Source organism: Calypte anna, chromosome 14, assembly GCF_003957555.1.
Source record: "Calypte anna isolate BGI_N300 chromosome 14, bCalAnn1_v1.p, whole genome shotgun sequence".
Taxonomy (NCBI): Eukaryota; Metazoa; Chordata; class Aves; order Apodiformes; family Trochilidae; genus Calypte; species Calypte anna.
The window spans coordinates 124,692-145,378 of record NC_044260.1 but is presented as its reverse complement, the minus strand read 5'-3'; the positions used below and the strand labels follow the sequence as shown (position 1 = coordinate 145,378).

Below are 20,687 nucleotides of genomic sequence, written 5' to 3'. Positions count from 1 at the left end.
CTGCCATTCCAGAGCCACGGATCCAGCACTAATTCCAAGTTCCAAACCTCAGCAAAGAGCCCTGGTGCCACTTTAGCTTCCTACTACACGAGATCAGGGGAGAGCCAGAAGCAAAGTGGATACTTGAGAACTCTATTTCTACACATCTTAAATTCATTTTGTTGAGAAAGAAGGGTAAGAGCTGGTTTAAAAACAACCTCAGAGCAACCTCCAACCACCCCCCAGCAGGAGGAAGGGGGAGGGAAATGTTTCTGCAGAGGATGCCACCACTCTCAGGAGGTCAGACTTTATTTTAAAATAATAATCCAGGGCAAAACAAAAGCTTCTCCAACCCACCCCTCCCTGTACACACCATCCCAGTGAATACCCTGCTGGTTTGATTGCTACAGGGCAATGCTCATCCCACAGGAAGTGGCTGGAAGTGTGGCTACGAGTCTGTGGGGCAGGATGTGATCCCTCAGAATTCCCAAAGCAGCTCCTGGCTGGCAGCCTCACCCCGAGCAGCCCCGGCAGCCGCAGTGCGTGCACTCGATGATCCTGCCCTGGAAAAGAGACAGGAGGAGGGGAGCTGAGCCCTGCTGGGGGAGCAGAGAGCAGCCTCAGGCCTCCAGCTCTGGGGGGGAGAGTCCTACCCTCCACTTTTCTTTTGTTTTTCATTATTCTAAACAACTTTGTGCTAAAGTCAACCAGAATTTTAGAACCAACCGGGTAACAACTCGAGCAGCAAAGATAGAAATCATTAAAACTAGGGGAAATGACCCAAAAGAACAGCAGTAGCTGCTCTGCTGACTGGGAGGAGTCAGACCCCATATCCAGACTCGCAGAGGAAGAAGCTGCCAAGCCCTTACCACTTCCAGCTTGCTCTTGGGGACCCTGCAGATGCAGTTGGTGCCAAAGTTGGTGTCCCGGGTCTGGATGCAGCGCAGGCAGCAGAGGTTCTCATAGCCCTGCTTCTTCCACTTGGCAATCAGGTTCTTGTCAGCATAGCCCTCCTTGATGCAGTACTCATAGAGCTCTGGAGAGGAGCAGACACCCCAGAAACTCACATCAGGAGTTACTGCCTGTAGTAGCTACAGCAGTACAACCCAGGCAGCCACCACCTTCCCTCCATTTGCCCTCCACACCCCACAGGCACACCCCCCCAGACACACCCACACCCACAGGCACACCCATCCCTCCCTCCTGCCTCCCCCCTCCCAGGGTAACACGTTTGCATTCCTCACCTCTGCTGATGGCTTTTCTTTTATAGAAGAGGTCAAAGATGTAACGTGTTTTCTGGTGATGGATCCTGAAGATGGGCCAAAGGGATTCCACCTTCCTCTTCCCTTCGTGTGGCTCCGTCTCCGCTGGAACACAGACACCAGGGGTCAGGTGAACAACTTCATTCCTCAAGTCTCTTGGCAATAAAGCATTCCCAGAATGTTCGTAACTTTAATCATAAAATGCTTTGGGTTGTAAGGGACCTTAAAGCTCACCCAATTCCAACCCTGTGCCATGGGCAGGGACACCTCCCACCAGCCCAGGGTGCTCCAAGCCCCATCCAGCCTGACCTGAGACACTTCCAGGGAAGGGGCAGCCACAGCTTCTCTGGGAAACCTCTTCCAGTGTCTCACCACCCTCTAATTAAAATTTTTCTTCCTAATGTCTAACCTAAATCTCCCTTCTTCAAGTTTTAAACCATTTCCCTTTAATATGTTACAGAGATAAAACTCAACCTAATGGGAGAAGACTCAAAGGAAAGGACCTGCTCTGGAACAGCTGCTTTTGGGAAGGAAAATAGAAAAAGAAAGATGAGGGATGACCTGAGCTGAGGTGACTTCATGGCTGGTCAGCCCAGAGCAGAGGCTCAGACAGGAGCAGCCACTCTGTCCTCACACCAGGGAGTGCCCTGAACAGCCCTGAGGGTTTGCTGCTTTGGGGTCACATCCCTGCAGCCCCCCAACTCTGCTGAACACCCCCCCCCCAGCTCTGCTTCCCACCTTCCCTCATCTTCTGATCCAGCTCATCCAGCGTCGGCTCGATCAGCTCCCACCCATCCGGGGGAGGCTTCCTGCTCCTCTTCACCTTGGGCATCGCTGAGGGAGGGGAAAAGGGAGGGGATGGGATGGGGGTTTGCCTGCACTCGGGTGTGCTTCAGAGTCCTGAGGAAAAACCCAAAAGGAAAGGAGCTAAGAGAGATTTCTCTGAAGGTTTCTGTGCCCCTTTAGAAGATCCCTGAGGGGTCTGGGCGGGGAGGGACCCTAAAGATCACCTCGAGTTCAAGGCCCCGCATGGGCAGGGACACTTCCCCCCAGCCCAGGTTGTTCCCAGCCCCCTCCACCCTCTCCCTCAGGGCCCGGGGTGCGGCTGCAGCCTCCTCACCGACACGAATCCTCCTTTGCTCCTCAGCAAAGCGAAGCCAAAGCCGGCCCGACCCGGCCCGGCCCACCCTGAGGCAACAACTCCCCCCCCCCCCGACGGAAAACCGGGGCGAGGCCGCCCCACCCGTCCCCAGCAAATCCTCCGGGGCTCGGGCGGTGCTGGCAGCGGAGAGGAGAAGCCCCGGCCCGGTACCGGCCCGGTTCCCCCCTCACCTCCGGGGCGCAGCCGCCGCTTCCGCGCAGCCGCGGGGCCTCTCTCCCCGTGGCCCCGCCCTTCTGGGCTGACCATGTCAGTGCCTGAAAAAAACCCTTCGTGCGGGGGAGCCCCCGCCTCGTCCGGGGAAGAGCGGGGAAATCGGTTCCGCTCCTCTCTGCGGGGCGGCGGGCAACGGGAGTACCGGGAGTACCGGGGAGGGAGGAGGGAGAAGGGAGAGCCGCGGGCAGCCCCACGGTGGGGTCCTGGCGGGGCCGCGGTGACGGGGCGGGAGCCCAGGGGCCACGCGTGGGGGTGGGGCCGGTTCCGGTTCCGGGTCAGCGGGAGGGGGTCCGGGGGGGCCGCGCTGCAGCCGCCATCGCCGCCGCGATGCCGAAAGGAGGTGAGGGGCGGGAGCGGAGCGGGGCGGGAGGAGAGCGGCGAGGGGGCAGAGAGCCCAACATCCCCGCTGCCTCTGGGCTGAGGCGGGCAGGACGCGGTGCCCGCTCCCGGGCCTGAGGGAAGGGCCCTTCCGCCCCTCTCCCCCCTTTCCCCCGAGCTCTTCTGCCTCCTCCTCCCCCACGGGAACCTGGGGGGGGGGTCCCCTCGCTGCTCTCCCCTTCTGACTGTGGGGGGGCCTCGGTTTTCTCCCCCGGGCCGCTCCGGGAGAGCCGCCCCCTCCTCCCCGAGAGATCGCAGATTTTTTCTCAGAGCCGGGGGTCCCGCTCTGTGTCCCCCAGGGCATTGCAGCAGCTCCCGGGGGTGTCCGGGACCTTTCCCCCCCACCCATCAGGCCCGGGAGCCCTTTGGGTTCCATGTGCTCCCCGCCGAGCTGGACACTGCAGCCGGTTCCACCGGGGCGGAGCTGGGGAGCGGGGATCCCGGGGGGGTTCCTCGCCTTTCCCAGCGGGGGTGGTTCAGTGACGGGGCCGGATCCGGGCAGAGGGTCCGTCCCTGAGGGGTTGGTCCGGGCGGTTCGGGTTAGGGGCTCCAAACGCGGTTCCTTTCATGTGGTTCCGGCAGCGCCGCATCTGGGTGTTGGGGAGCAGGTACCGACTTGCTGGGGTGATTAAGGAGAAGCGAGGAGGGACGGACGGGCTGCAGGGCTGAGCTGGAGCCACCCAGAACCTTCTCCAGAGCCACCGTCTGCATAACCCGCTCCTCCTGGGCCGGCGTCCCCAGCCCCACGCAGCAGGGGGAACCCCGTCCTTCCTCACTCACCTGCCCCGGGGCTTGCTCCACTTTGTTTCATCACCTTTATTTCCCACGCTTCAGCACCCAGTCTGCCTCTGCTGAGGTTTTTCTGGGAGCACTTTGGGTTTGTGTGGGGTTTTTTTGGTTTTATTTTTTTTGGATGGGGCTGAAGCTTTGGTGTGAGATTTGTGAGAGCAAGGGGGGGGTTCCAGCCCTGCTGGGTTGGGTTCCAACCTTGCTGCACTGCCCTGGAACTGGGGATTCCCAGCTCTCTGTTCCCTGGCAGTGTTTTAAATCTTTGCTTCAGGGGTTTTTTGGCTCCTAGGGAGCAGAGGGCTCTGTGCCCCTGGCAGTCGGAGTTGGTTTGGTGTGGAGTGGACTTTGGCATTTGCTGGATGTAAACTGGAGATGGGAAGCAGACAGTAAGAGATGCTGCTGGGACTGGTTTCATAGAATCATGGAATGGTTTGGGTTGGAAAGGACCCTAAAGCTCCAAGGATCCAATTCCACCCCCTGCCATGTTCAGGGACATCTCCCACCAGCCCAGGGTGCTCCAAGCCCCATCCAGCCTGGAGCAACACTGCCAGGGATGGGGCAGCCACAGCTTCTCTGGGCAGCCTCTTCCAGTGTCTCACCACCCTACCATTAAAGAATTTTTTTCCTACTGTTCAACCTAAATCTCCCCTCTTCAAGTTTTAAACCAATTTCCCCTTCTCTTCTCTCTACACCCCTGTGTCAGAATCCCTCCCCCAGCTTGATTCCTGGGTCTGGAGGGAAGGATCTGGGCTTTTCCTGTGAGGAAAAAAAACCAAAAAAACCTTTCCAGGGGCTCCGTAAGGCTCCGTGGTGGGGTTTGTGGGGTCATTTATTCCACAGCTCAGCTTTTACCGAACTAAAACCTCAGAGTTCAGCTCTGAGCTCCTGAACTGATCAGGAGAAGCTGAAGGTTCTGCCAGACCTCCCCAGGGTGGGGAAGGAAAATCCCCTCAGCCCTCCCCACCACCCACTGGTGACCCGTGGGGGGTGCAGGAGGCTTCTCCCCCTTCCCCCAGGGAAGCATTAATAACTTCAGCAACTCATTAATCCCCAGAATTTCTCACCCCTTGGCCAGCTGAGCTGAGTTCCCAGTCCCTAGAGCTTTGGGTTGGTTTGTTTGTATTTTTCTTCTTTCCCTCATAAAGCAGGAAAAGATGGAGGCTCCCTCAGCTCCCATTCCATTCCCAAAGCTTGGAGCCAATGAGATTCCTGTTCTTCCCTTGGCACAGCCCTAGAGGAGGGGCCCAGGAGGGACGGGTTGGAGCTTTCCTGTGCTCAGGAAGTGTGGAAAGCCAACCAGGAAGGGAATGGAAGAGGGAAAGGGGGTGTCCCAGGTCTGCAGGAGTTCTCTGTGTAACTCACCCCAAATTCCTGGAGTTTTTCACTCAGAATGTGTCCTTTTTTTTTTTTTATTGTTGTTTAGATTCCAGCAGAGGAGCTGTTTGGGTTTGTCTTATCTTCACTGAAAATCCAGAGGCCTGCAGGAGGAGTAAGCCTTTCTGGAAGTTTGCCACTAAACCATTTATTGATTTTTAAATATTTTTTTTTATATCCAGGTAGAAAAGGAGGCCACAAAGGCCGAGCCAGGCAGTACACGAGTCCAGAGGAGATTGATGCCCAGCTCCAAGCAGAAAAGCAGAAGGCAAGGGTATGTGTGGGACCATGTTCTGTGCTTCCTGCCCCAAACCAGAAGTGCAGCTCAGTAGTTCTGGTTCTGTCAGGGACTGCAGTGTGGATCCTGAGGCAGACTGCAGGGTGTGACCCAGTCTGGTTCCTCACAGAACTGAGGCCAAGTCCTCAGTTTGAGGGTTCAGGGGTAGGGAGGATGATGAAGCAGCAGCTCTACACAGATTTTTCCCCCATATCTCCTCGTGCTGGTCTCCAGTATCAGCTGATTTTTTATTTATTTTATTTTTATTCATTCATGCTCTGCAGCTTGGCTGTGTGGGAAGAGGCCTCACATCTTCACCTCTCACTGAATACTGGAGTTATTATAATTTCCCCTCTTTCTCTTCAAGACTTAAAAAGACTGCAAACCCCCTTGGCTTTTTCCTATACACGAGTTTCTTGTTTGCCCCTGACCCTGTAGAGAGAGATAACAGTTTTCTGGCATGAATCCTTTTTTGGGCTCCTTTCTGTGCCCCAGACAGGAATGCAGGAGCTCCCCTCCCCTCCTCAGATGGTGTTTGGAGAGGTGTGGCTGCTTTTTGCAGTCCTTACTCTCTTCATTCCCAGATTCCTGCAGCCCCAGTGCCACTCCCTGCTGCTTTTGTGACTTTCTGAAAGTGCTGCCTAAGCCCAAAGCCACTGTTGCAGCTGAAGCCTCACACCACTGAGAATAATTAAAATTCCATGTAGGAAATACTGATTAATACCTCCCAGAAGGAGATAACCCTCACAAGCAGGTCTGAGCCATGCTGTTGACTCCTTTTTAATGTCTCAGGAAAATTCTGTGGTGCATAAATATTCCAACTTTGGGTTGTATTTCTTCTTCTGAAGTAGAACCCCCTTTTCTGGTTCCACTTTCTTGGGTTTCATTGCAGCTTTCTGAAGCCACTTGATGGGGCTGATCCTGTTTTCCAGCAGGATTCCAACTCCTGCCAGTGGGATGCCAGCTTCAGAGTTGTCATAAAAACACCAACTGGACATGGAGCAGAACAAAGGGGACCCCCCAGGAAATGTCTGCCTGGTTTGAAAACAAACCAGAAAACTGCTCTAGGAGAAGGATTCCTTCTTTTTTTTTTTTTTTTTGTGGTAATCCATGTAGTGATGGTTGCACCTCCCACTCTTCCATTAGTGAAAGCTTAAAAAAAACCAACCAAACAAGAAAATTATTCCTCTTCCTGCCTGGAGCTCATCCCCTTTGCCAGTTGCTCTGGTGAGGGCAAAGCAAGCTGTCCACACCTGTGTTGGTTCTTCTAATCTTACCTTTAAATGATTTACAAATTAATTCCTAGAGTTCTGCCTGGTGCAAGCTGTAATTCCTTGGATTATGTGCTTGGTCCTTCTCCATTTGCTCTTCTCTCTAATTTTTTTATCCAGCTCTGGGCTGGGATCCATCTCTGCACCACATCAGTGGAGTTCCCAGTTCCTGAGACACTGAGCACTGGCAGCCTGGGGCAGAATTTCTCCTGGAGATCTTCCCTTTTGGGGAAAATAAAGTGTTTTTCACAATAATTTTCCTGGGCAGAGCAGCAGAGGTGTTCAAGGTGATGCCCCCTTAGGCAGCTCTTGCTTTGTGACAGGCAGGAGGTGGCATCAGGGCCACCCCAGGGACACCAAGGTGCTCAGAGCTGCCTCTCATCCCTCCAGAACGAGCTCACTGAGGAGTTTTTGCTGTGTTTGGGAGTTTTTGTGACATTTTCATCTTCTCTCATTTCCTGTGGTTTTGCAGGAAGAAGAGGAGCAAGAAGAAGGAGGTGAAGGAGCAACAGGGGACCCAAAAAAGGAGAAGAAGTCTTTAGATTCAGATGAGAGTGATGAAGATGATGAGGATTATCAGGTACTGAACTCCTTTGCCTCATCCAGGTTCGTGTGGCACGAGAGGGATTCATGCTCTTGACTCCCAGTTCTGAGGGCTCCCTGCAGCCAAATTTTTATGGAAGAACTCTTTTTAGGAGCCAAAAAACCCCCTTACTTGGCTGCATTATGGAATGCATTTAAATTAAATTAAATGCAGTGAATGTAGTGCAATTAAATTAAATTTAAATAAATAAAATTAAATTAGATGCAAGAAATGCAATGCAAGGAATTCAATAAAATGCAATGAATGCAATGAAAAATCATGCAATAAATCAATTCAATGATGAAATTAAATGAAATGAAATGCAGTAAATGAAATTCAATAATGCAATAAATGGAATGCAATAAATGGAATGCAATAAATTAAATGCAATAACAAAATTAAATGAAATGCAAAAAATGAAATTCAATAATGAAATGAAATGAAATGCAATAAATGAAATTAAATACAATAAATTCAATAAATGCAATTAAATGAGCTTATAAGTGAAGTGCACAAGCAAGAAAATTTAATAAAATAAAATGCTGCAGATGCCTGGAAGGCTAAATCTTGGTTCTTACAGATTTGTTTTGCTGTCTGGCAGTGAAAAGGTCCTGGAATTCCCTTTTGGGGTGCTCTCTGATACAGCTGTGCTGGGTGTGGGACTGCTCCTTAACCTCCCTCTTGTTCTGCCCCCTCAGCAAAAGCGCAAAGGAGTGGAAGGGTTGATAGACATAGAGAACCCCAACAGGGTCATCCAGACAACCAAAAAAGTCTCTCAGCTGGACCTGGATGGGCCAAAAGAACTCTCCCGACGAGAGAGGTGAGTGTCCTGCTGGGATTCATCCCTCCTCCTGCTGCTGGGGAGGCTTTTCCCTCCTGTGGATGCCTTGGGGTTTCAGGGAAGCCCAGGAAGGGTGTGGGCAGGACTTGGGGGGGTTCAAAATGTCCCCTCAGAAACCTCACAGGGGATTTCTCTCCTCTGGGAGTAGCTGTGGCCATCCTAGAGCCAGGCAGCTGGGTTGGGTGCACTGGAAAAGTGAAGTCTGGTGCTGTGAGGCAGGTGTAGGTCATTCCTTTCCTGGACTTTCACCCCAAAAGTCAGACCTAACCAAAATCCATTTAGCAGGGGTGCTGCAGAAGGTGCCTGAGTGGCAGGCAGCAGTTTCCCTGATTCCAGGGGTCCCAGGGAAATTTTTGTTTGAGCAGATGAGCGAGGTGAGAGCCAACATTTCATCTGGTTGCATTTAGCAAGGGACAGTGTCAGAGTGAAAGATTTAAGCTGGCTGGTTTGGGGTGGATTGCTCCAATGGAAACCCACCTGTGAGAGGGTGAGGATGAGGAGAACACAACCTGGTGCTGTGACCTCACTGTGTGTCTGTCCTTTAGCTGAACAAAGGGAGAAATCATCTGTCTTGTCACTCCTGTTTAAACTCTGCAGCAGACAGAACCTGTGCTTGAAAATTGGTGGCAGAAACCCCTCCCCTTTAATCAAAGTCCTCCCCAGCTCTGGTAGGATTCTGTGCTGATTGCTGTGTTTCACTCCAACAGAGAGGAAATAGAGAAGCAAAAGGCAAAAGAAAGGTACATGAAGATGCACCTAGCTGGAAAAACAGAGCAAGCAAAGGCAGATCTGGCCAGGTTAGCCATCATCCGGAAGCAAAGGGAAGAAGCTGCCAGAAAGAAAGAAGAAGAAAGAAAAGGTTAGAGAGTAATGAATCATATCCTCTGGCATCTCTTTGCAATGAGGTGTGCCAGGAGGTGTCATTTCTCATGTGGCACCTGATAATCCCTCAGCTGAGACTGCCTGGGGTTGCTGAGTGTCCTTACAACTCCTCCTGGCAAAACCAGGTCCAGGTGTTGCACCTAACAAAGCTCATCTGACCAGGAACCCCCTTGGTACCCACACTGTCCTCAGGCAGTTGATTTCCTCCCAGGCAGTGCTTGCTCCATCCCTTGTCCTGGGTGGGATTTCCCTCCTTTGCCTGCTGGGGATCCAAACTACCCAGGGAATTGGCTCCTCTCCTCCCCTGCATGGACTTTCTCTTCAGCTTGGGAACCAGAAAGCTGATGAGCAGAGAATGTCCTCAGTGAGCAGTTTGTGTGTCACCAGCAGGGAGCTTGGTGGATTCCTCAAGAGAGGCCAAGGACAGAAGGGAACATGCAGGGAAGGAGCTGCTCCTTGTAACTCCAGGGGGGATCATCCAGGGATTGCTGGGCAGGGTCAGATTGGTTTTCTGTTTTCTGCTGCCACCAGGATCCCAGTCTCTGGGGCTGACAGGCCACCACCAATCCCTCATATACAGAATCAGAACCATTTTGGTTCAGATCTTAAAAGACCATTAAGGTCACCAACTGGTAACCCAGCACTGCCAAGGCCACCACTGAGCCTTGTCCCAAAGTGCCACGTCCACACGGATTTGAAACTTCTTCAGGGATGGTGACTCCACCACTTCCCTGGGCAGCTTGTGCCAGTGCTCGACAACCTTTTTGGCGAAGGAATTTTACCTTTAATCAAAACCTCCCCTGGCACAACCTGAGGCCATTTCCTCTGACAACACCTCTGTTCTTTCTTCTCCTCCCCCAGCAAAAGACGAAGCAGCCATGGCAGGTAAAAGACTGCAGTCACTATCCCTTAACAAGTAGGCACAGGACAGGCAAGAGGAGGAACCACCAGGGAACTGTGCCTGGTGCCTGCCAGGAACTCTGTTGTGTTGCATCCCATCACTGCCACGTAGGGTGTGCTGCAGCATCCAAGTCACCTCCACCTCCCAAGAGACACCAACGATGTGTTTGTCTTCATCCTGGTGCAGATTTCCATTTGGGGTTAGGGGCAGCTGCTGCCTTGGGTGCAGATTCTGAACAGCAATTCTCTGTAACAGTTTGGAAACTTGAATGTTTTGGCTGGTTTTAGGGTTAAGAACTCCTAGCTGGGGGAGGGGGAGGGGGGGGCATGGGAGGGGGAGGGAGCTGTGTGGGAGGGGAGATGCTTCACATTTTAGATTGCAAGAAAATAGATTGTGGGGTCATTGTGGGGTGGGGCATGGGGGAGGGGGAACTTTGACTTGCTGATGAGAGCCTGAGGGATGGTGTCTTGAGGAATCCTGTGGGACACATGGCCCATCATGTTCTGCTGCAGGGTGTTGCAGTGTAATCTGGGAGCTTGACTTCATGGACATATGGAGTGCTGTTCCTTCCCACTTTCACCTCTCCTTTCTTGCAGCCAGTCTCCCTCTTTTCCCTCCTCTTCATTTTTTTTTTTTTTTTGCCTTCTCCTTAGTAGGGATAGTGCCAGTTTTTAACCACATCATCCTTTGTTTAAAGGAAAACAAGAAAACCACATTAATTGTACCAGACCCAGATGGAAAAAAAAAAAGGAAAAAAAAAAACTTGATAAAGTTTAAAAAAAAAAAAGCCAAACCGAGAGAACTTGTATATTTGGCTGATTAAAATGTAAATTATCATAACTGCTTTGTGCCTGCCTGTGTGGAAAGGAACACGAGTGGACAGGCAGCCGGAGCCCCGAGGTGCAGTGACAGCCTGGTGGGGGTGGGATTTGGCTGGAGCCCCAGCAGCAGATGCAGCCCGGGGGCCCCAAGCTTTTCCCTTCTGTCTCTGGTTCCCAAGGCGGAGGGAACTGTTCCCCTCGGGCTGTTGTTGAACCTCGGCAGGGTGTCAGGAGGTCATTCCCGGGGCTGTCGCCTCTTGCCACATGTCCTGTCTGGGTGCAGAGCCGTAGGAGCTGCTCGGACCAGCAGTGCCCCAGGCGATGCGGGGAATCCTGATGGCAGCCCGGGGAGGACACACCAGTGCTTCCCAGTCTGGCTCAGCAAAAGCTGGAGGAGATCCAGCCCCAGAGGAGGGACCTCCTGGAGCTCTGGGAGTGGCTGTCAGAGAGGTGACAGTCAGAGAGACAAATGTTGTGGTTCGTTGTGTGTCACCCTCCTGGCTCCAGGGATGTGCTGCAGGGAATGGCACTGAGCTACCTGCTCACACCCTGAGGGACAGCTTCCCTTTTCCTGGAGCTGGAATCAGAATCCTAGAACTGGCTGGGTTGGAAGGGACCTCAGAGCTCATCAAGTCCAACCCTTGATCCACTCCCGCTGCAGTTCCCAGCCCATGGCACTCAGTGCCACATCCAGGCTCTTTGGAAAGATCTCCAGACACAGAGAATCCACTACTTCCCTGGGCAGCCCATTCCAATGCCTGATCACCCTCTCCAGAAAGAAATTCTTTCTCATCTCCAACCTAAACCTCCCCTGGCACAACTTGAGACCCTTTGTGCCCTCTTGTCTTGCTGAGAGTTGCCTGGGAAAAGAGCCCAACCCCCCCTGGCTCCAACCTCCTTTCAGGGAGTTGCAGAGAGTGATGAGGTCTCCCCTGAGCCTCCTCTTCTTTAGGCTGAACACCCCCAGCTCCCTCAGCCCTTCCTCACAGGAATTCTGCTGGATCCCTTCACAGCCTCCTTGCTCTTCTCTGGACCTGCTCCAGCACCTCAATCTCCTGCCTGAACTTCCTGAGGGGCCCAGAACTGGACACAGGACTCCACCATCTCCACAGGTGGACAAAGCTCTGCCCCCAGGTGTGGTTTGTGAGAGGAAACACACTGGGGGTGTGGTGAGAGGTGTCAGGAGAGGTGCCCTCACTATCAGCTCCGGGAGGGAGGAGCTGAAATGATGGGGACAGAAGTGACAGACAAAGTGTGGGAGGTGGGAGGCCATGGGCTGATGCCTGGTGTGGAGAGGCAGAGGGATGGGACTTGTTCATGAGTTGAATGTGCAGAAATTGGTGGAAAAACCTTTTCCAAGTAGAACATGATTCCCCTGAACATGACAATCCCTTGGCCCCCTTTTCCCCCAGGGTCCTGATGCATCCTTGTTGCAGCTGGGGGCAGAATGGAGGTGACAGCTGTGGCACAGCAGCTCCAATCACACCCCTGCCCACCTTGAACTATTAAAAAAAAAAAAAAAAAAAAAAAAAGAAGAAAAAAACCTAAAAATCATTTGCTTTAGGCAGGGAAAATGCCAACTTTATTTGTGGCTTCTTGAAGCGATGTATGACCAGCATCGGGTAGGGTGGTAACAAAAACAGTGGAATAAAAAAGAAAAAAGAAAAGGTTTTCTTTGGGTGAGAGCAGCCACCGGGGCTGGCTGGGGTGGCACAGGGCTTGGGGACAAAGCAGGCATGGGGGGGCTGGCAGTGGGGCACCCTCCCTGGCTGGCTCCTTCATTTGATCTTGAGATCCTTCAGCGCTGACTCCAGGCTCTGAAACAAAATGAGAGGTTGCTCCTCATCAGCTTTTGACTTCCTGAGGCAACTGGAGGTGGTTGGGGAGCTAAGGGGGGTGACAGATTTTGGGGAGAAGGTGTCCTCTGAATGCCAGCCCCTCCCTGGCAGGAGGAGATCCCAATCCCAGCTGTTTTGGACTCGTTTTCCAAGCTGTGTGGGCAAAGCTGAAGCCAGGAGAGGGAGCTGGATCCCTGCCTGAGGCTGGTGCCAACCTCCCTTCTGATGATGAGTGGTGAAGGTGCCACCCAGGGGTGTCCCCCCGACCCCAGCCCTGTGGGGTAAAGGAGATCCCACCCCTGTGGGCAGGATGGAGCCCAGCACCACCACCACAAAGACCTGCAGAGCAGCTGGGTGGGGGGGTTGCAATTAACACTGTGGCTAACAAGGGGTCAGCTCTGGGTACTCCCAGCCTTGGGGTTGCGGGGGGGAGGACACTGAGGGAGGGTGGGGACACCTCACCTTGACATCCCAGATGCTCATGCCACCATCCATCCCCGTGGTGCAGAACTGGGAGCACTTGGCCTTCCCACCCACCAGCACTGAGATCTGGCTGTGGGGAGCAAAATATCAAAGGGGGGTCAGCCCCAGGGCCCCCCTGAGACCTTGGGTCATCAGTGAACAGGAATGGGCCCAAAAACTTCCCTCTCCCCCACCCTTGGGCAGGAATACTCCAGAGATGAGCAGGAATGGGCCCAAACCTCTCCCTCTCCCCCACCATTGGGCAGGGATACTCCAGAGATGTTCAGGGATGTCCCAGCCCCTGGGATTTGACCCCCTCCATCTTCTGCACACACATGCAGGGATGTTAAGGGATAATAACGGGTGCCCAGTGATGCTCCAGGAATGCTTCAGGGATGTCCCAGATCCTGGGGCTGGATCCCTCCTATCTCCCCCACCCACATTCAGGGATGCCCAGGGAAGCTGTGAATGTTCCTCTCTGGAAGTGTTCAAGGCCAGGCTGGATGAGGCCTTGAGCATCCTTGTCTGGATGAGGAGCATCCCTGCCCATGGCAGAGAGGTTCGAGTAGGTGACCCATAAGGTCCCTTCCAACCCAAACCACTCTATGAGTTTATGCCCAAGAATACTCACGGGATACTCAGGGATGTCCAGGAATACTCAAGAGATGCTCCAGAGACGTCTCCTCTCCCAAACCCAGACATAACACAGCCGAGGGATGCCAAGACCCCAAAGCACCCCTTGGGGGTGGGTGCCCCAGCCGAGCCCATCCCTCCCTTTTGTCCCTGTCCCCAGGAAGCACCTGATGCTGTTCTTGTGCAGGGTGTCCAGCCCGGCCCTTGCGGTGTCGGAACTCGCCTTCTTGTCCAGGTTCTGGAAGCGCTCCCGGGCGGTGAGGCCACGCTGGGAGCTCTGCTTGGGGACATCCAGCTTCCCCCCGAAGCTCAGAGCCCCCTGGTTCTCCTCGTAGGTGAAAAGCATGGGGCAGCAGTCGTGGCCCTGGGGGAGGGGGCAGCCTCGCTCATCACCTTCCTGCCCGCCCCCCGCGCTGCCCCCACCCCGCGCCCCGCGCACTCACCGCGGCCACCAGGCTGTGCTCGGTGATGAAGGTGACAGCCAGGAGAGGCAAGGTCTCTGTGCACAGGGAGGTGACACTGCAAGGGGGAGAGGCTCGGGTGGCGGGGGGGCTGAGCCCGGCACAGTTCGTGACACTGGTGGGAGCCACCGCAGCGCAAGGAGCGGACGCACCGCCTCCTCCTCCTCCTCCTCCTCCCGCGTCTGCTCCGCCCAACCTGACCCGACCCAGGTGTCTCCATCCCTGGGTAGGTTCGGAGGCTCGACCCCCCCAGCCCAGCCCAGCCCCCTCCTCCTCCCCCCCCCCCCCCAGCCCTGCTTACGCCATCTTCTTGTTGGCATCGGCGAGGCAGAGGGTGCTGTCGTGGCTCACCCAGGCCACGCGGGTGCCGCTGGCCGAGAAGCAGATGCTGTGCACCCACCCGCAGCTGCTGCTCGACTCGAACATCAGCTCCCCGAAGGGCATCTTGGAGCCCCAGGGCGTGGGGCTGGGCCGCTCCTCCACCTCTTTGATATAGGCTGAGAAGATCCTGGGAGAGGGGGATGGAGAGCCCCGGCGTGTGTCCCTGAGCATCCCTGCACCCTTGAGTGCCTCAGTTTCCCTGACACAGCCCCATGGGGCGCTGTGGTGTCGGGATGGTCCCTGGGACACCTCACAGCCCTCCCTGCATCTCCCCTGTGCCTCATCCCTGCCTCCCAGCAGCACCCAGAGGGGTGGAACCCACCCCATGGGCAAGGCAGGGCTGTGGGCTCCCCCAGCCACCTCCCTGCTGTGCCAGGGTGGGACCCTAACCCATCCTCGGGCCTCCCCCCACCTCAGGACCCCCCCAGTCACCCACCACCCTGCTCCTCACCGGCACTTGAAGTCACAGGAGCCAGCAGCCAGGAGGACATTGTTGGGGTGCCAGTCCAGGCTGAGCACGGTGGAGCGGATGGGCTTCTTGATGTGCTTGCAGACCCACCTGTGGGGAGAGCAGTTGGCACTGGGGGGAGGAGGGGGTACTGTCACCCCCAGGAACCCCCCAGGGCTTCTGCAGTGCTGGCTGATGGGGATCAGGGCTACAGGCACCCCAGGAGCTGCCCTAGGCGACAAGCCTGCACAACAGGGTTTGGGAGCAACTCCCTCCATCTCCCCATCTGTCTCCTGTTCTACCTCCTCCTTCAGCTTCTCTTGGTCTCCCCCATCTCCTCCTGTCTCACATCCAACTCCTCTGGTCCCCAATCTCTCAATCTATGTCCCTCTTCTCCAACCTTCTCTCCATCCATCCATCCATCCATCCATCCATCCATCCATCTCTCTATCCATCTCCCCTCCATCTCCCCCAGGGCAGACCCAGCAAGGCCCTGGCAGGACCTCACCAATCATTCTCCTGCTCAAAGTAGCAGATGGAGATGAGTCTGGAGCCACTGCCCACGGCAAATTTGTTCTCCTTGGGGGACCACTTGACACAACGGGCAGCCCGGTTGATCCTCAGGATGACCAGGGTGGGTTTCCAGACATTGCCCTTCAGGGTCCAGACGTAGGCATTGCGGTCGGTCCCACACGTCACCAGGCGGTTGCTCTCAGGGGCCCAGTCAATGCCTGGAAGGCAGAAGGGGGGGATGGTGGCCCAGGGAGCCACGGGGATGTGGAGGGGTCACACAGGGCTGGAGGCCACGTGGTGGCAGAGCTGTTCTGGGTGGTGTCTACACCCGAGTCCCTCCTTGCCTCCATATCCACTCCAAATCATCTCACCCGATCCCTCCCACCTCATTCCATCCCAACCCATCTCACCCCATCTCTTCCACCAATCCATCTTCTCCCATCCATCCATCCCACCCCACTCGATTAATCTCATTCTACCTTGTTCCCATCTCTTTCCCATCCCTCCCATTTCCCCCTTCTCACCTCTGGGTCCCTTCTGACATGTTCCCTCTCCCACCCACTGCTCAACCCCCACCCAGAAGCTGCTGGTGCCACCAAGTGGGGCTGGGACCATCTCCAGGGCAGAGCCACCCAGCAACCATGTCTCCTTCCCCTCTGCTGGCTCAGACTCACCTGTCACCTGCCCGTTGTGCTCCTTCAGCTCGTGGACTTTGGTCCACTTGGCCCCATCCTTGCGGTAGATGTGGACCTCGTGGTTGTTGGGGCAGAGGGCAATCTCTGTGGGGTGAAAGCAACCAGGACAACCTCAGCCTCCACCCCATGCTGCCCTGAAGTTGTCCCTGCTCCTGCAAACTGTCCTTGTGGGAAAGGGAGAAGCTCCTCTGGACACCCACAGCCCAGTGCCCTCCTGTCCCCCTGTCCTGTGGGGCCTTGCAGGGCTGGTGGGATGGGATGGGATGGGATGGGGGAATGGGATGGGAGGGATGGGATGGGATGGGATGGGGCTGCAGGCACTCAGCTCCTGTCCAGCTCCATCCTGCCCTGCCTGCCCAGCAAGCCAGCCCAGCAGAGAAAGCCGTTTTTGTTCCCTCCCACATCCCCCGCACCGAGGCCGGGAAATGCCACGAGCCATGAATCACCCGACTCTGCTCTGCTCTGCTCTGCTCTGCTCCCCAGAGCTCCTCCCATCCCGCCCTGCACTGCCTGACCCTGAGCTGGGATCCTCCGTCTAGGTTCTGCCCCAGCAGTGGGACCAGGGGGATGCAGGAGGACTCCATCCCAGCCCCCAGATCTGTCCATGGTCTGTCCTGCTTCCTCAAACACACCCCAAGGATGTTGAGCTGGGATATTGGGTGCTCCGGGCTGTCCCTGGGGATTTGGGGATGGGGTTCCCTGCCTGTACTTACGGGTCCGGTCCTTGTTCCAGGCGTGGCAGCTGATGGGCTCCAGCAGGAAGCTGTGGTAGGCCATGGTGACAGGGCTGGGGACAGGGAGAAACCCTTGCAGCCATCAGGAGATGTTGCTCTGGCCATGGGGACAAAGCCCCAGCAGGACCCCCCCCCTCCCAGCCCCACCAAACCTTCCCTCCTGACGGAACCAGCCCCACACTGCAGCCCACCACATCCCCTCTCTGCCCGGGATGGGGTTTCCCTGAGGACTTCCAAGCTCTGTGTCCCCAAGCTCAGTGTCCCCAAGCAAGGGGAAGGGTGCCTCAGAGGTCCAGCTTTGGGGTGAGGAGGGTCTGAACATCCCCCCCGTGGTGCTGCCCCATGGCTGGGCACCACACACTGAGTGTCCTGTGGTGGGGGGGTCAGATGGGTGCCCATGGCCAGATGCCCAGGGTTGGGTGCCCCGGGGCCAGGCACCCCATAGCTGGGTCCCAAAGGGGTGTCCCATAGCCAGATGGGAAGCAGCAACCACTTCCAGGGACTTCCAAACCACACCTGTAATCCTGCCCCAGCCAGATGGAGCCTGGCAGGATGGGGACATGGGGACCTGGGTGCCAGCACCACCACCCCAAAGACATCCCAGGCTGCCATGGGCAGCACCTCCTCCTTCCAACCATTCCAACCAGCCCCAGGTTGCCCAGTAGCCCAGGCTACTCATTCCTTCCCCATCTCTTACTTAGGAAGAGAGAAAAACTCACAGAGGCACCTCCATCCCACCCCACCCCACATGTGCTCAGACCCCATGACTAATCCCTTCCCCAGCTGAGCTCACCCCATTCCCAGCAGCTCCCACCCATTGCTCTGGTGCTGCAGGACCTAGCAGCATCCTGAACCTCTGCTCCAGTGCTGGGCAGAACTGGGAGCAGAGGTGCAGCCCCTTGATGGCCAAGGTGTGACTAGGATGGAGGGGAACATCACAGGGTGATGGAGAGGAATTATTCACAGATTGCCTCTTGGCTGTTTTGGGAACTCCCTGAACGCTTCCCATTTACTTTGGCAGCTCAGAGGAGTACAGAGGAAGGAAAAAAAAAGTCCCTCCCAGCAAACCTCTGTCCCTGAGTTGGTGAAAAGAACATCTGTGGAGTTCCATCACCTGCCTTTGGGACGAGGAGAAATCCCAGTGCTGCTGCACAACCCCTCCTGCCACACAGCTGAGCCCCTGCCAAAACCCCAGGACAAAATCCCCAGCAGTCCCTGTAAAAACCCCAATGCCAAGGACATGGCCGGGCAGGCAGCTGCCCACCCCCATTCCCCCCAGTCCTGCAGGGGGGGACCCACGGGAGGGGACAAAACCACTGCCACCAGGTGCCTCCACCCTGAGCCCCGTGGCTGGAGCTGCACCCAGGGCCAAATAAAACCATCAGTGAGTGGGGAAGATGCTGGGGGTGCTGGAAAAGCTGAGGAGCAGAAAAGCTTGTGGAATGGGGACCTGGATGATAGGGGGACCCAGATGAAATGGCACCAGGGGAGGAGGGATGGGAGGCAGGGCATTCCATGGTGCTTTCCATGCCTCAACACTCTCCAAGAAAACAACAATGCTGGGGGGTTTTTTTGTTTGATTTGGATGCTTAGAGGCCTGGACTCCTTTCCCCGGGGGGGGTCTTGCTGTTCCATTTAACAGCAGCCCCCCAAGGGATGGGCTCATCTGGGGAGCAGTCCTCCAGCCACCACGGGAGCACGGGATGAGGAGGGACAGGCTCCTGGCCCTTGGGACCATCACTTCCCAAAGCCGTTCCTGTCTCCTTTCCCCAGCAGCTGGGTCACAGCCAGTTCCCTGCTGGAGCCGTGGGGTGACCCACGGGGAGCCCGGCAGCCCCTTTCCCAGCAGGGAAGGGCATCGGAGAGGCTGTGGCTACCGCTCTGCTCGGCTCTCAAGGGCTCTCAAGGGAGGAAAAGGGGCATTTCCAGCGGGGCAGACAGGGTGGGATTGGGACCCGACCCAGCTCCGTTATCTCCCCGGCCAGCCCCGAGGCGCCAAGCAGTTCGGAAACATCCTTGGAGGAGATAACCAACCCTTGGCAGGAGTTGAGCGCTAGGGGCTCCTCCCGGTCCCGGCGAGGGAACCACAGCTGGAGGAGCTGGGGTTCTTTTTTGTTTGGTTTTTTTTTTGTTTTGTTTTGTTTTACCGAACTTGGCGGGGCAGCAGGATGTGGGTTTGCACCCACGGGCACAAGAACACTGTGATGGCCCCCCAGGACCCCCCCGGGACCCCATGAAGCTGTCCCAGGCCACTGTGGTCACCCAGATCTCCCGCACCGACCCCCCGGGAGCCCCTCTGCTCATGACACCCCATGATGGTGTCACCCCCCGGTGCTCCTGCCAGCCAGCCCGGGGACACTTGTCCTCCGTCCCAACATCACTGTGGGGCTCTCCAACACAGCCCTGGGGGACATCACTGCCCCGGGGCAGATGAAGGCAGCTCTGACCTTCCTCTTCCTCACACGGGGAAAAGCTGAAGGCAGACCAAGGAGGAGCAGACAGACCGAGAAGAGGACACACTGAGGACAGTCCTGGCTCTGCCAGCACCGAGCCCCACAGGACCCCTGCCCGGGGACCCTTCCCACCAACCCCACAGCTGCTGGGCCTCCGGTGAGTGATAAAACTCAAACTTTCTGACAAAGCTAGAAAAAAATAATACCAAACAAACCCAAACCACAGCGAAACCCCGGAGCAGCGAGGCGCTGCCTGCACCCTCCCAGACCCCCAATCCCTACCTCCCCTCCAGCAGGGCGTGAATACCGGGGGAGGTGACGGCCACAGCCCCCACGGGACAGACCCCGCTGGGCGCTGGGGTGGCAGAGTGGTGTCCCTGTCCCTTACCTTGCTGGGCAGCGCAGGCAGGGGCCAGTTCATGGACTCTGGGCAGTCGACACGAACCGCAGCCCCCAGCGAGCGAGCGGCGGGAGCTGCTGTCCGCCCCGCCGAGCCAGCCCGACTTCCCTTTTCCTCTCCGAGAAATGCAACCACTTCCTTACGTGGGCGTTGGGGGAGCGCAAAAGCAGCTCGGCGGCCGCCCTGCCCCTGCCTGCGAGCCAGGCCTCTCCGCCATCGCCACACGTGGAGGGGACACCGGCCCCGGGATGCGATGCTGCCGGCAGCCCGGGCGGGGTGCGGACAACTCGCTCCAGGGCTTAAGGATGCGACCGGGAGGGAAGGAGCCCCGTCCAGTCCCTCCAGCAGCGGGAGGGTTGCTTGGTACCCCGCTCCCTGAGGTGTTCCGGGAGGATGGAGGTGCCCTGCCCGCCGGTGCTGGCCCGCAGGGGGTGCTGGCTGCGATTGGAGCCCATCCCGGGGGAGATGTGAGTTGGCTTCGGCTCCCAGGGCCGGGGAAGATTCACAGCTCGGCAGAGCCCCGCGGTGCTGGGATCCGGACACCCGCAGCCGCTGGTTCCTGCATCCCACGGAGCTCAGTGGGAGCCGAGCCCAGGCTGACTGTGGGCATAGAACACCCTGCATGTGGACCACCCCCTCAGACACACATCTCTCCGGGTTTTTTCCCCCATCCTGCTTCAGGGGAAGGGATTTTTATCCTCAGACTTCAGGCTGCAACCATGAGCATCACTTCCAAGGCAGCAGCTCAGTGCACCTGCTGAGAATCACAGAACTTGGAATCATTAAGGTTGGAAAGGGCTTGGAAAGATGATTATCAGCTGTAGATGCCCGTGGAATCTCACCAGTGATACAAAGCACAGTGTCACAGGCAGGGGAGGTGACTGAGGAAACACAGAGGCAAGACATGCACCAACCCCTGTGGTGGTGGGAAACCAG

General features: G+C 56.3%; 3 protein-coding genes across 7 annotated transcripts; 1 reads left to right on the top strand and 2 right to left on the bottom strand.

Annotated features, from left to right (window-relative positions):
* Positions 1-265: 265 nt before the first annotated feature.
* BUD31 (BUD31 homolog) lies at positions 266-2,658 on the bottom strand. Of its 5 annotated transcripts, none has more exons than XM_030460079.1 (5): positions 2,574-2,658; positions 1,980-2,141; positions 1,224-1,346; positions 849-1,015; positions 266-542 (listed from the first exon to the last, which is right to left on the bottom strand). In XM_030460079.1, exons 2-5 carry the CDS (start codon positions 2,071-2,073, stop codon positions 492-494), a joined length of 435 nt encoding a protein of 144 aa, XP_030315939.1. In that variant the 5' UTR covers positions 2,074-2,141; positions 2,574-2,658; the 3' UTR covers positions 266-491. The 5 variants fall into 5 exon arrangements, with proteins under 5 accessions (XP_030315939.1, XP_030315937.1, XP_030315940.1 ...); XM_030460077.1 differs by having other exon boundaries at positions 1,980-2,075; positions 2,574-2,655; XM_030460080.1 differs by having other exon boundaries at positions 2,362-2,597.
* A 221-nt stretch (positions 2,659-2,879) lies between these two features.
* PDAP1 (PDGFA associated protein 1) lies at positions 2,880-10,752 on the top strand. Its single transcript, XM_030460072.1, has 6 exons — positions 2,880-2,956; positions 5,340-5,431; positions 7,178-7,285; positions 7,987-8,108; positions 8,837-8,988; positions 9,873-10,752. Exons 1-6 carry the CDS (start codon positions 2,944-2,946, stop codon positions 9,929-9,931), a joined length of 546 nt encoding a protein of 181 aa, XP_030315932.1. The 5' UTR covers positions 2,880-2,943; the 3' UTR covers positions 9,932-10,752.
* Positions 10,753-12,292: 1,540 nt separating this feature from the next.
* Positions 12,293-19,862, bottom strand: LOC103533108 (actin-related protein 2/3 complex subunit 1B). Its single transcript, XM_030459566.1, has 10 exons — positions 19,740-19,862; positions 16,878-16,951; positions 16,144-16,248; positions 15,465-15,687; positions 14,960-15,067; positions 14,429-14,635; positions 14,110-14,185; positions 13,834-14,030; positions 13,034-13,124; positions 12,293-12,550 (listed from the first exon to the last, which is right to left on the bottom strand). The coding sequence occupies exons 2-10, from the start codon at positions 16,939-16,941 to the stop codon at positions 12,512-12,514; spliced, it is 1,110 nt and encodes a 369-aa protein (XP_030315426.1). The 5' UTR covers positions 16,942-16,951; positions 19,740-19,862; the 3' UTR covers positions 12,293-12,511.
* Between the last annotated feature and the right edge of the window lie 825 nt (positions 19,863-20,687).

Bases quoted from the DNA above. Each gene is read 5' to 3' on its own strand.
- BUD31 (XM_030460077.1), bottom strand. From the start codon at position 2,649: ATGGTCAGCCCAGAAGGGCGGGGCCACGGGGAGAGAGGCCCCGCGGCT. The intron at 2,076-2,573 runs GTGAGGGGGGAA...CCCCTCCCTCAG, and splicing joins GCGGCGGCTGCGCCCCGGAG to CGATGCCCAAGGTGAAGAGG. The intron at 1,016-1,223 runs GTGAGGAATGCA...GCTCCTCTCCAG, and splicing joins AAGAAAAGCCATCAGCAGAG to AGCTCTATGAGTACTGCATC.
- PDAP1 (XM_030460072.1), top strand. The intron at 5,432-7,177 runs GTATGTGTGGGA...GTGGTTTTGCAG, and splicing joins CAGAAAAGCAGAAGGCAAGG to GAAGAAGAGGAGCAAGAAGA. The intron at 7,286-7,986 runs GTACTGAACTCC...CTGCCCCCTCAG, and splicing joins AAGATGATGAGGATTATCAG to CAAAAGCGCAAAGGAGTGGA.
- LOC103533108 (XM_030459566.1), bottom strand. From the start codon at position 16,941: ATGGCCTACCACAGCTTCCTGCTGGAGCCCATCAGCTGCCACGCCTGG. The intron at 13,125-13,833 runs GTGCTTCCTGGG...TGCTCCCCACAG, and splicing joins CTGCACAAGAACAGCATCAG to CCAGATCTCAGTGCTGGTGG. The intron at 12,551-13,033 runs GTGAGGTGTCCC...ATTTTGTTTCAG, and splicing joins TGAGCATCTGGGATGTCAAG to AGCCTGGAGTCAGCGCTGAA.